This window comes from Pseudophryne corroboree, chromosome 7 (assembly GCF_028390025.1).
Source record: "Pseudophryne corroboree isolate aPseCor3 chromosome 7, aPseCor3.hap2, whole genome shotgun sequence".
In the NCBI taxonomy this organism is placed as follows: Eukaryota; Metazoa; Chordata; class Amphibia; order Anura; family Myobatrachidae; genus Pseudophryne; species Pseudophryne corroboree.
The window spans coordinates 77,019,561-77,033,000 of NC_086450.1; the positions used below are offsets into that span (position 1 = coordinate 77,019,561).

The following is a 13,440-nucleotide window of genomic DNA, read 5'->3' on the forward strand; positions in this document are numbered from 1 at the left end:
AATATCATTATCACCTAATGCTATCACTTTACGTGGACTCTTGGGTTCTGCTGGTAACCTGTAAAGTGGATTGTCATTCTAAATTATCCCTTCACGATCACACTGGTATAGCCGTCCAAAGGTGAAAATCAATTTAAATTATATGTTGTAGCTTAAATTGGAGTGACATTTGCTGTTAATCATAATGAGCCGACAAGCGACCAGTTTCTTGTGCATAAAAACCTGTTGTACCCATTTAAGCTGTGATAAGCTTCAGAAACATCACCCTATAGAAATGTGAACGTTGCAGTATTATTAGTATAGCTCAGTGGTGTGCAAGGTTTAATGATCTGCTCAAGTGCCAGGACTGCAATCTGACTGCACTCCGGGGTCTCGTTTTACTGCAGTGAATTTGTGGTTCAGATGACTATGTAAAAGTTCTCTCTGATACCTCACACCAGACATCAGTGAGATAATGATCAAGCTTTGGTTTTCTATTCTCTGTAATGTTCTCATTTACCAACTATACGAAATGGAATAAAGGCAAACAGGAACATCACACTCAGCAGCCCCGCAGGTTAAGCCAATTAGTTGATAGTGGACTGTGCTATCAAGATGAACTATAGGGAAAGGGGTGTAGGAGTCTACAATCAGATGTTAACAAGTTAACGGGAATCTTGTATCAGAAGACGTGTTGCCTAGAAGAAACCCCTTTTGTTCTTAAGACAGGTCGGGTATCCATTATCCGGATACCCGTTAACCGAAATATTCCAAAAACCAGAATATTTCAGTCCTGTAGTGACGTCATGACGCGGCCGGCTTCATGACATCACTGGACTCTGCGGCCAATCACAGGCAGGAGGGGCAGTGGCTTTGCAGCCATTCCCTCACCGCCGCTGACTCCCAGTACCCGCCGTGGACCCTCTGCTGACTCCCAGGACTCGCCACTGACTCCCGCGGACCCGCCGGACCCCTTCACCAACACGCCGGACCCCCCGGATACGTCCGCATAACGGGTAATCTGTTATCCGTAAAAATCCCATATCCAGAATGCTCCTGGTCCTGAGCATTCTAGATATGGGATACTCAACCTGTACTAGGTAAAAATTTTAATAAAAGCATACACCTAATTACTGGTTACAATAATACCTGAAAACCTAGTAAAACGTAATTTTTCTAAGTATATAAAATATAAATACCACACAGTGATTACTTGCTTGGTAATAATAATAATAATAATAATAAAAAGAAGAAGACGAAGAAGAAGAAGATGAATATATATATTTTGTTAGGAGCAAACATTCAAACAATACAGTGCATTTAGAATGTTCACCATCAACCTGGTATCTATTATAAATGAAGCACTCACTACTAGGTGATTTACGTAAAAGGAACAAATTATGAACATAATGAAAAAACTGCTGGGATGAAGCATTTCAATAAAATGACTCACTCCTCCATTGTTCATGTAGACATAAACTCTCCCTTCCTCCCGCACTGTGCTTTGCATCGGGGCTCCCACCAGCAAGTCTGATAAACCATCTGAGTTTAAATCCACAGCACATACGGCAGCTCCAAAGTATGAGCCCAGCTAGAGAAACGATAAGAGAATTACTGCATCATAATGTATATTATACGTGATAGGACGTGTGATACAGAAGAGAATATACTGTTATACACATATATTTGTTTCCTATAAGAATAAAAGCAATTTATGATAGATATGACCAATAGCGTATTTCACAGTTTTTCAAACAGATACGAAGAATGCAAAATCCTGGTCTAAGAACAGTATATACTTACTTACACCTCACTTAGGATTGCGGGACTGTACATACAAACCTTAGAACCCCGATCACAGCTATGTTTTCCTCTATACACAGGAAAACTATAATACATTGATAACTATATTGCCTTCCCCAGCTTTGCTTTCCATAGCCCACTATACGATACAGCCACTAGATTTAAAGTGAAATTTTTTAGAGAAAGACCAACCTAATTTTGCCTTAAAACTAATTGGCACTTTAACTCTAGGGGGAACAGGACTACAGGAAAGGTACCATGAAGAACACTAGACTGCAATCAGAAAATCATAAAGAAAATGGCTGCCACACAGGATCCTGTGCAAGTTTTTGAGAGGAACCCCATCCGGAGAAGAGGCCACAGCTCTTGCTATCTTCTGCACGTTTCCATATTTCCAGTGATTCCTCCAGAAAATATGGCACCTCAGTCCAATCATGAGAAGCCCCTATTGACCCAGGGGTTTATGTACACAGAAGGGATGGCTATGGGTAGATTAACCATAGATGGCCACTATCAATGGTGCCATACGTGGTTAACCTCAATGGCATGAAACCACTGATGGTGAACTATTGAGGGGTCAAAAAAAAACATTGCCACCTCCAACGACATTGGTGGCGAAGAATCATCAGATCTCTATCATCGATGGCAAAACCATTTACCATCAGTGGCAAACCATTGCTGGTTGTTAGCCATCCCTAGTGCACAGCACACCGTGCACTCATTATAGATAACCCACTGAGCAGAACACCAGGGGTTTGGGAAATGTGTAATGTAGCAAACTAATAGTTCTACACTATGGGGGTCATTCCGAGATGATCGTAGCTGTGCTAAATTTAGCACAGCTACGATCATTCACACTGTCATGCGGGGGGACGCCCAGCACAGGGCTATCCCGCCCCGCATGTTAGTGCTGGTCCCCCCCACAGAAGTGCAAATGCATCGCACAGCGGCGATGCCTTTGCACTTCAAGAGTAGCTCCCGACCAGCGCAGCTTTAGCGTGCTGGCCGGGAGTTACTAATCGCTTCCCGGCCCGCAGCGGCTGCATGTGACGTCACGCAGCCGCTGTAGTCCGCCGCCCATTCGGTCCGGCCACGTCTGCGTTGGCCGGACCGCACCCACGAAACTGCAGCCAAACGCCGCCGTTCCTCCTCCCCCCCCCCGCCCAGCGACCGCCTCTGCCTGTCAATCAGGCAGAGGCGATCATAGCGGCCCGACGGCCTTCGCAGGCGCCGGTTCATGCGCAGTTTTTACCTGATTGCACCGCTGCGATAAACTGCAGCGTGCGATTGGGTCAGACTGACCCCCTATATGGACAAAAGTATTCGGTCGTCTGACAATTACACCAACAGAGACTGTAATGATACTGTATTCAAATACATATACTTTAATATGGAGTTGGTCCCCCTTTTGCTGCTATATCAGCTTCCACTCTTCCTGAAAGGCTTTCATGTCATGTTGGAATAGAACAGGGCTTTCCCCAAACTACTGCCACAAAGTTGGAAGCATAGCATTGTCCAAAATGTCTTGGTATGCTGAAGCATTATTGCCCTGGAGATAGGGGCCTCGCCCAAACCCTAAATAACAGCCACATACCATTATTTCTCCTCCACCAAACTTCACAGGTGGCACAATGCAGTCAGGCAGGTAACGTTCTCCAAGCATCCTTCAAACCCAGACTCTCCTATCTGACTGCCAGAGAAGCGTGATTCATCACTCCACAGAACACGTTTCCACTGCTCCACAGTCCAGTGTCGGTGTGCTTTGCACCACTCCATCCGACGCTTGGCACTGGACTTTGTGATGTGAGGCTTGCACGCAGCTGCTCAGCCATAGAAACCCATTCTTTTAAGCTCCCGCCGCACAGTTTTTGTGCTTACATTAATGCTAGTGGTAGTTCGGAACTCTTCACCTATGGAATCAGCAGAGCGCTGGCGACTTTTACGCACCATGCTCCTTAGCAGTCGTTGACTCCGCTCTGTGATTTTACGTGGTCTTCCGCTTCATGGCTGTGTTGCTGTTGTTCCTAAATGCTTCCACTTTCTAATAATGGGGGTCATTCCGAGTTGTTCGCTCGCTAGCTGCTTTTAGCAGCATTGCACACTCTAGGCCGCCGCCCTCTGGGAGTGTATCTTAGCTTAGCAGAATTGCTAACGAAACAGTAGCAGAACTGCTACTAAATAATTCTTTGCAGTTTCTGAGTAGCTCCAGACCTACTCACAGATTGCGATCAGCTCAGTCCGTTTAGTTCCTGGTTTGACGTCACAAACACGCCCTGCGTTCGGCCAGCCACACCCCCGTTTCTCCAGACACTCCCGAGTTTTTCCCTGACACGCCTGCGTTTTTTAGCACAATCCCAGAAAACGCTCAGTTACCACCCAGAAACGCCCCTTTCCTGTCAATCATTTACCGATCAGCAAAGCGACTGAAACGCGCCGCAGAATCCACAGCAAATCTGCTAAGTTTTTAGTTAAATAACTAAGCGCATGCGCCCTGCATGCCTTGCGCATGCGCAATTAGCAACAAATCGCAGCATAGCGAAAATCGGCAACGAGCGAACAACTTGGAATGACCCCCCATATCACTTACAGAAGGGATGAAATGTCAGAATTACCCATTTTCTATCACAAATGTTTGCAAATGGAGACTGCATGGCTAGGTGCTTTATTTTATACGCTTGTGGCAATGGGTCTGATTGAAACACCTGAATTCAATAATTAATAGGTGTGGCCAAATACTTTTGTCCATATAGTGTATTCCGCTATAGTGTACTTTGAAGGCTGGTACGTACATTGTTAGTAAAAACTAACAAGCAGTCATTCTGTTTATAAAACTGCAGTGAAAACAATTTATTGGACCTAGTGCCTAATTCAGTAAGGATCGCATAAGCGATCCCTACTGCAGTTTCCCAGTATTCTGGAAACTGCACACGTACATGACCCGTTCTGCGCATGTGCAAAACAGGTCCTGCGATCGCATTGCAATCGCACACAAATGCTGATTGACAGGCAGAGGTGTTTGCGGGGAAAGACAGGGGCGGAGGCAACCAGTGTTTGGGAAAACGGAGGCAGGTCGCCCCCATTTTCCGGGAGTGGCGAGGCCAAGGACTGCGTTGTGTATGCAGTTTGCATGGCCCCACAAGACGCACTTACTCAGCCTACCATCGCAGATGAACATCGCGACTGATGATTGCGACGTTCATCACAGATGTGATCGTATCACAAATGCAGGAAGGTGGTGGAGCAGCTTTGCCATTGCAATCCTTACTGAATTAGGCCCCTGTTGGTGTCTGGGTGAATGGAAACAAAAACGCAGTTTCTGTTTGTGGCATCTGTGCGCATTCAGCAAAGTATAACAAAAAAACTATAGAAACAGATATTTGTGCATGTCCATATATACTCTATTATACAGTTCCGTTTCTACGTACCATTTTACCTTCTGCTTCAAACACAATCACCAGCTGCTTTCCATCCAGTGCGAAGATGTAGGCCTGATGATGAAGCATAAATATAACTTAATAAGACATGGTACTGACAGCTCTCTCGTTTGTCTTATGATCTGTCAGTTTATCAGATAAAAACTAACATTAAACATGTTCTGCAGTTTCCAGCTTCACCATAAGAGATAAATCATGCTTGAAGATAGCAGTCACATGTGATTGAGATATATATATCTCAATATATATATATATCTCAATATATATATATATATATATATATATATATATATATATATATATATATACTATATATTAGCCCAGATCTGTGACTTTGTGACTAATTTGCTAACGCTGGGCGGAGTCACAGATCTGGCCTAATAGGTTACAGACACCACACAAACCCCCATCACCCCGCCTCCAATTACTGTCCGGCTCTCGCCCCGACCAAGGAGACCGACTCCCCTGCACCGCCCCGTCCTCCTCACCCATTCGTCTCACGCGGGTGATCAGCGGTGTGTGGTGCCGGGAGCTGGTAAGAGCCGCCCGCCGCCTTCCTCCTCTCCTCTCCTGGCTTGCCTGCTGCGGTGTGTACGCTGGGCGCTGTGCAGCAAGAGGCGGCAGCCTCCGCTCAGGAGAGCACAGCGCACAGCGAGAGCAGGCAACCCCCACCCCGATGCCTGCGGCCCATCGCCATCCCTGCCCCCACCTCCCGGCCTAGAGCAGCCGGACCTGCAGCTGCACGAAGGGAGCGCCCGGGTCCGGCCTCGGCCCCGCACAATGAGCTTTCCCCATCATTCTCTGCCTGTTGCTGACACAATGGCTGCGCAGGGGGCCCTGCCACTAGATGAGGATGGCCATTACTTATATCCTGCAGCTAGGGGGACATTGTGACATGTGGGGCGTGTATATGTGTTTGCAGCTACATGTGTGTGTATGTAGGGCAGTACTCTCTGGTACAATGTAGATTTTCTCTATCCGTGGCACCCCCGCATCCACCCCTCCCCCACCTGCGCCACCTCCGAACCACCTACCCCACCCGCAGCACCTCCGCACCCGCCCCTCCACCACCCGCAGCATCTCCAGACCTCTTCCCCCATCCGCCGCACCCAGGTCCCTCCCCCACCCGCCCCACCTCCGGAACCACCTACCCCACCCGTGGCACCCCTGCACCCGCCCCTCCACCAACCACAGCGTCTCCATACCTCCTCACCCACCTGCGGCAACCCCGCACCCGCCCCTCCTCCAACCGCAGCATCTCCAGACCTCTTCCCCATCCGCCGCACCCACGCCCCTCCCCCATCCGCCCCACCTCCGGAACCACCTACCCCATCCATGGCACCCCTGCACCCGCCCCTCCTCCAACCGCATCTCCAGACCTCTTCCCCCATCCGCCGCACCCACGTCCATCCCCCACCCACCCCACCTCCGGAACCACCTACCCCACCTGTGGCACCCCCGCACTCGCCCCTCCACCAACCGCAGCATCTCCAGACCTCCTCCCCCATCCGCGGCACACCCGCACCAACCCTTCCCCCACCCACGCCACCTACGGACCCCTTACCCCACCTGCGGCACCCCCAAACCCACCCCTCCTCCAACCGCAGTGCCTCCAGACCCCCTCCACCATCGCAAGGGGCAGTGCCAGATTAAGGACCACATGGGCCTGGAGCTGAAATTTCTGAAGGGCCTACTGTGTACCGTAGCAGAGGGTTGACCAGCAACAGTGGGGTTGTGACTAGGGGTAGAGCCCCTTATACACAATACGCCATGTAGAGCCCCTTTTATTCACATTATGCCAGGTAGAACCCCTTTCTTTTATTCACGTTATGCTAGGTGGAGCCCCTTTTATACACGTGTCGCCAGGTAGAGCCTGTTATACAAACTGCACCAGGTAGCGCCTTATACACATAGCAACAGGTAGCCCATTATACAAGTTGCGCTAGCTAGCCGTCACTCACCATTCGGCGTCTGTGGTCCCCCGGCTCTATGTTCTTGTCATACTCCCGCGGTGGGGTGCAGGCAGCGTGAAGTGGCCAGGATGGGGGGCGGCCGGCCGGAGCAGGAAGCGGTGAGGGGCACTGTGGTGCAGGCAGCAGACGGGTGCTGATGGCACTGGCCTCAGGCCACAGTGACCCGGGTGCCCGTCCTGCTAGCCCGCACCTAAAACCGCCACTGGCAGGATCCCCTGAGCTGGACGAGCAACGACCCTCCCAACACTCCAACGCTGCCCCTCCCAGTGCACATAGTGCAGCCGAATGCACATGGACTGAGCGTCCATAGACGTGCAGATCACGTCTATGGACGTCAATGTGAGCAACCCAGAGTCGCTGCATGCAACCAACCCCACCAACATGTCCATATCACCACACACACAGTCTGTCCCCCCCCCCCCACTCCCTACACACACACACAATCTGTTTACCCAGTCCCTACACACACACACACACACACACACACACACACACACACACACACACACAAAGCCTGTTCCCCAGTCCCTACACACACACACAAAGCCTGTTCCCCAGTCCCTACATACACACACAAAGCCTGTTCCCCAGTCCCCGTACACACACACACAGCCTGTTCCCCAGTCCCTACACATACAAATACATACACACAAAAAGCCTGTTTCTCACAGATCTCTCCCCCCCCCCCCCCCCCTTCCACACAGCATTTCCCCTCCAGTGTCACCATACACACACACTCAGCCACCCTGTTCACCCCATTCCCTACACACCTGCCTGGAAGGGCCAACACATATACCCTGTTCCCCACAGCCCTCTCACTTTCCCCCGTTTTCCCCAGTCACTGAGCTATGCCGACAGAGCAGGAGCAGACAGACCAGCCAGGAAAAGTTGGGGGCGTGGCCTAATCACGGACCCGTAACCACGCCCTCTTGGCACCCCTACCATTTAGCAAGCACCACTAGCCGGCCCGGGACGGCAGAGGGGTCACAGGACTGTCACCTTGCGACCTGGCAGGCAAGTACACCGCTGGCTGCTGCTGTTGTACCCAGTGGAGGGGAGGCGCGGCGCCTGTGTGAGATCATGGCGCAGGGGAGAAGCAGAGAAATCTTTCGGCGCAGGGAGGACTTCTCAGGCTGTCTAGTGCTGCTGATGTGCTGTAATAGGAAAAACATTTTTTCCTGTTACCAACAGCAGGGGATCCTGTGGGCCTATTTTGATGGGGGGGCCTGGAGCTGCAGCTCCATCCGCCCCATTGTTAATCCGGCCCTGACAAGGGGCTACGCCCCCTTCACCATCGGACGCCCCTTCGTCGTGCATTTCCTACATAATAGCCCAGAGTGATGTGTGGCTAACGCTGGGCGTGGCTAGGAGCTCTCATTGGGTTAGCGCTAGCGTAGATCCGCCCCTTGGTGACGTCAGAGGTCACTTTACAACTTGGTATTAGCAGCAGTGTCGGATAGCGCTGCTGCGGCTGTGTGTAGGTCCCGCACCTCCGCCACCAGAGTAACATACACGCGCTGTGGCGCTCTGGACCGCCGTTTAGCCTCTGCCGAGCTGCTCCCGCTGCCCAGAAGCCGTGCAATGGAGGGAGCACCGTAGCGTGTCGCCGCGGCTGGTGCAGTTGCATGCTGCTCTACAGCACACAGGAGACTACCGGCTGGACTTCAGTAAGTAGCGCGGATGCATCAGCGGAGGATTGCAGGAGCCCGGCAGTGTGATGCTGCTCTCCCCTTTCCTGCCGTGCACAACACATGGCCCGGCTCTGGGCTGCCTGTCTCCGGGAGAGCTCTGCTACTGTGTCCCGGCTCTGCCGGTCATGACCTTGCGGCGCCATGTGTCACCTATGCTGTGCCTGTGTCCCCTATACTGTCACCTCTGAGGTGCACCATCTGGATGCACCTCATGCAATCACGCACAACTCCCAACCGCAGCACCACCACACCCTCCCCCACCCGCAGTGGCTCCGGACCACCACCCCCACCGTGGCACCCCTGCATCCGCCCTTCCCCCAACTACCGCACCCGGCCCACCCCCACCAACTGCACCCCCTCAACCACCCTGCACGCAGCACCCCCGCTACCCCCCTACCACGGTGGCTCATGACTCTGCCCCGCTCGCCGCACCCCTGGACACCCTCCCCATCCGCGTCTATCCCACACCCGACACTCCCCCATCCACAGAACCTCCGGCCTCCTCCCCCATCCGCCCCCCTTCACCCTCCTCCATCCGCAATCCCCCCTCATCCGCCCCTCTACCGCCCTAAGCATTCCCACAATTACCCCTCCCCCAGCCGATACACCCCCAGCCCCCCTCCACCATACTAGGTGATTCATCATGCCCTGCGTGCGCTGTTCACACAGTCGCCAGGGGCTACGGCCCCTTAACCATCACACGCCCTTTGTCCGCGCACTATTTAACCAATCACACAATTATGTGTGGAGGTAATACTCCATATAATCAACATATTGCATGCCCAAAGGCCGTGCAAGGCTTAAGGGGGCGTAGCCCTTTGCGACGGTGTGAAGAGCGCCCGTAGGGCGCGATGAACCACCTAGTATATATATATATGGAGGATTTGATCCTGCACTCTCAATCCACTACACACAGCGGCTGGGGTATCCAATCAAGGTCTGACCCTCAAAAGAGGGAGACCCGTACCATAATACATGCAAATTCCCACAGGAGTAATGATGGCACTCTCCAGACTTGTAAAAAAATGAAGAAAAATGTATTAAAAAAATATAATCGAGGCAAAAATTCTAACAAAACATACCAATTCCAAAAAGAATAGCAATCCGGGATCTTTACCAAGGTATCCGCAAGTGGAATACATAGACAACAGAGGTATTAGCGTTCTTGCAGAGGAACAGGAACAAAAACGCTAATACCTCTGTTATCCCGGTTGCTAGGAGACGAAACGCGTTGACGCCCACTCTTTTGAAGTAACTCTCCAATTGGTATTCACTGCTATTTCTAACAGCTCCCGCACACCGCTGAAATTACACCCGGCTACCTTCGGCTGAACTCTGCGTGGCCTCCGTGGTAAGGTCCGGATCACCAATTAACAGCACGGGTGAATGCACAGGATCCAACTAGACAGTGTCAGCATTAATCACTGCGATGACTTGTTGCTATATGCCGGGTGAGTCCGGGCTGACCTCCGCTGTGAGGACCGCATCCAAACTACCTAATCACCAAGCCGTAGTGTGTAACAGCGGGCAGCATTGACGGGAGAGCAGGGACACATATATATCTCCCAGCGGGGGTGTTCTGTACAGCGCTATTAAGCAGCAATCACCTACCATCAGATATACCACGTGCAACACTGTTAACGGAACCTTTAGGAACCAGCACGGGGGTAATTATATCCAAATATATGCTGTCTTTATGAGACTGTAATCAGTGTGAATCTTCTGCGGAACATTTATTTCAGCAATACACTGGGACGCCAGTGCAACAATATAAATACCTACAAAGGAGAGTAATATTTTACACCTTATTATGATGTGTTTATAAATATTTAAATATATCTCTATATAAAAAGTAATTCTCAGTGCTTATCTATAACCTTTTAGCTATTCATTCATTATTAACCAGATTTTTATGCCTAACAGCTACTAACTTACTATTACTTGTGTGTTGTGATAAATGTTACATGTTAACTATAAATATTTTTAGATAAAAGAATTAATATACAAAGTCTCACTGAGTTATTTATTCTACATGACAGACCACACGTATAACTATCTGTAAAGTGTTTCTAAGCGCAGAGTTAATTCCTTTTGTTTTATCCCGGTTGCTGATACCTTAATAAAGGTCCTGGATTGGGATCGAAACGTCGGTATTCTTTTTGGAATTGGTATGTTTTGTTTGAAATTTTGCCACTATCTATTTTTTAATACATTTTTCTTAGATGTTTTACAAGTTGGGAGAGTGCCATCATTCCCCCCTGCGGGAATTTGTGTGTGTATGTGTGTGTGTGTGTGTGTGTGCGAATGTATGTATGTATGTATGTATGTATATATATGTGTGTGTGTGTGTGTGTGTGTGTGTGTGTGTGTGTATGTATGTATGTATGTATTGTGACAAGAACACTGGGATAGTGTTTGAGGGCAGGTATATTTGTCCCAGGTTCTTGTCTTACATGTTTTAAAAAGTGTTAACTTCTAGGAAAAATGCTTTTGGTTTTGTCAGAACCTTTTCAGTTTGCTGTAAAAGCTGGGTATAGGCTCTAAGAGAGAGATAAGGAGAGTTCTAGACATTGGGCCCAGTTCGGGTCTTTGGCCTCACAGAGGGCTAATCAGGGTTTCAGCTGTGTAAGTGTGTTATAGGGCTGCTAGCCTGATTAGTAGAAGCAGACTGCCTGGGAAGGCTGCAGGATCTGTGTGTGAGAGACACGCTTTCTGATGCAAGTAAGCTATACAGTATGTACTAAAGAACTCTGTGTTTTGTTTAGTGACAGTTAGGAATATCTTATGTTTAGTTAGTGCCGGACAGGCAAGGTATTTTTATTTTGGGGTTTGTTTTATTTTCTGTTTCAATAAAACTGGCCGGGGTGAGTTGTACCAGAAACTGGACTTGTGTTGTTCCTCAGCTGCTGCGTGCTGCCATATTCCCCAGGAAAAGGCGCCTTGCACCCCTACAGTGTTACAACTTGGCGGAGAATGCGAGCACACCGTTCTGCGCATAAGTGAAAGCAGCAGCTTTGTGAGGCCTGCAGAAAACGGTGGTTTATGCAGATACAGCCCAGTGTGAAGTTACTGAGACTCACCCCTGAGGGTTTGATATATGTCCTGGGTGAAAGCAGCTACAAAGCCGCCTGAAAAATCTGTCGACATGGAGGATCTGCTTAAAGCCTTGCTGCAAGCTACAGCGGCTCAGCAGGAGGCCAACCGACAGCAGCAGGTGGCAATGGAGGAAAATAGGAGACAACAGCAGGTGGCAATGGAGGAAAATTGGAGACTACAGCAGGAGGCCAAAAGACAGCAGCAGGTGGCAATGGAGGAAAATATAAGACAGCAGCAGGTGGCAATGGAGGAAAATAAGAGACAACAGCAGGCAGTTGTTGATGAACTTTACAGGCAACAGCGTCAGGATAGAGAGGCCTTAGCAGAAGTGGTGCAGAGACTTGCAGCTCGGGTTGGAGATGTGGCCGTCAGTGCTCCAACCAGCTCTAGTTCTATACGGGCCAGTCACTTCCTGCAGAAAATGACAGAGGCTGATGATGTGGAGGCCTATCTGACCACGTTTGAAAGGACTGCCGAGCGTGAGAACTGGCCGAAAGCACAGTGGGCCAGTCTGCTGGCACCTTTCCTGTCAGGTGAGCCCCAAAAAGCTTACTTTGATTTAAGCCCTGCTGAGGCTCGGGACTATGATAAACTAAAGACTGAGATCCTGACCCGCCTGGGAGTCACGCTGTCAGTACGAGCACAACGGGTGCACCGTTGGCTGTACGCTATGGAGAAGCCTCCGCGCTCCCAGATGCACGACCTTATTCAGCTAACAAAAAAATGGCTACAGCCAGAGACATTAACTGGTCCCCAGATGGTGGAAAGAGTCGTCATGGACCGCTACTTGAGATCTTTGCCCCTGGTCCTGCGCAAGTGGGTGAGCCATGGAAACCCGGGTACTGCTGACCAATTAGTGGACATGGTAGAGAGGTATTTGGCAGCAGAGGAACTACTGATGACCACCCAGCAACCCATAGATCCTCGACAGCGCCCTTCAGTAAAGACTGGTAAGACTGTTCCGTGGGAAAACGTTGCTGGGCGGTTAAGAGAACGCAAGGCTGGAGAGACTGTAAACACTGGCCCTGGCAACAGGCCAATGGGGCTAGAACGGTCTATGCTGCCCAAACGGGTTGATAATCGTGTGGTTAAATGTTTTAGGTGTGGTATGCCAGGTCATGTTATTGCCAATTGCCCAGTCACGCAAGAACCCATGCAATGTGATGCTGCCTTTGAATGTCGCAGAATGTCTTTCTTTGCTAGGTTAGCCTGTACTGTGGTACCTTCACCTGAGCTGGAAAAACAAATGTGTGATGTGTTCTTAGAGGGTAACCGGGTAGAGGCCTTGCTAGATTCAGGAAGTTTAGTTACCCTCGTGAAAGCTGGGTTAGTGATCCCCTTAAAGGTCCAGCAAATACCTATTGGGGTAACTTGCATACATGGGGATACCCAACATTATGCCACTGCTGAGGTGAATATAGAAACTTGTTGTGGGTCAGCAATGGTTAAAGTGGGACTGGTCCC

The 13,440-nt window shown here is 50.0% G+C and overlaps 1 protein-coding gene across 2 annotated transcripts in view; it reads right to left on the reverse strand.

The window, feature by feature from the left end:
• ITGA4 (integrin subunit alpha 4) overlaps nt 1-13,440 on the reverse strand; it is a 224,226-nt gene that overhangs the window by 105,041 nt on the left and 105,745 nt on the right. The window contains exons 1-3 of one of the 2 annotated variants that reach the window (XM_063933333.1): nt 7,178-7,592; nt 5,208-5,270; nt 1,433-1,570 (exon numbers count right to left, since the gene is read on the reverse strand). In XM_063933333.1, the coding sequence (XP_063789403.1) occupies nt 1,433-1,570; nt 5,208-5,270; nt 7,178-7,552 (576 nt within the window). In that variant the 5' untranslated portion in view covers nt 7,553-7,592. Of the gene's footprint in view, nt 1-1,432; nt 1,571-5,207; nt 5,271-7,177; nt 7,593-13,440 lie in introns of those variants that run through there. The other variant, XM_063933332.1, reaches the window with a different exon arrangement.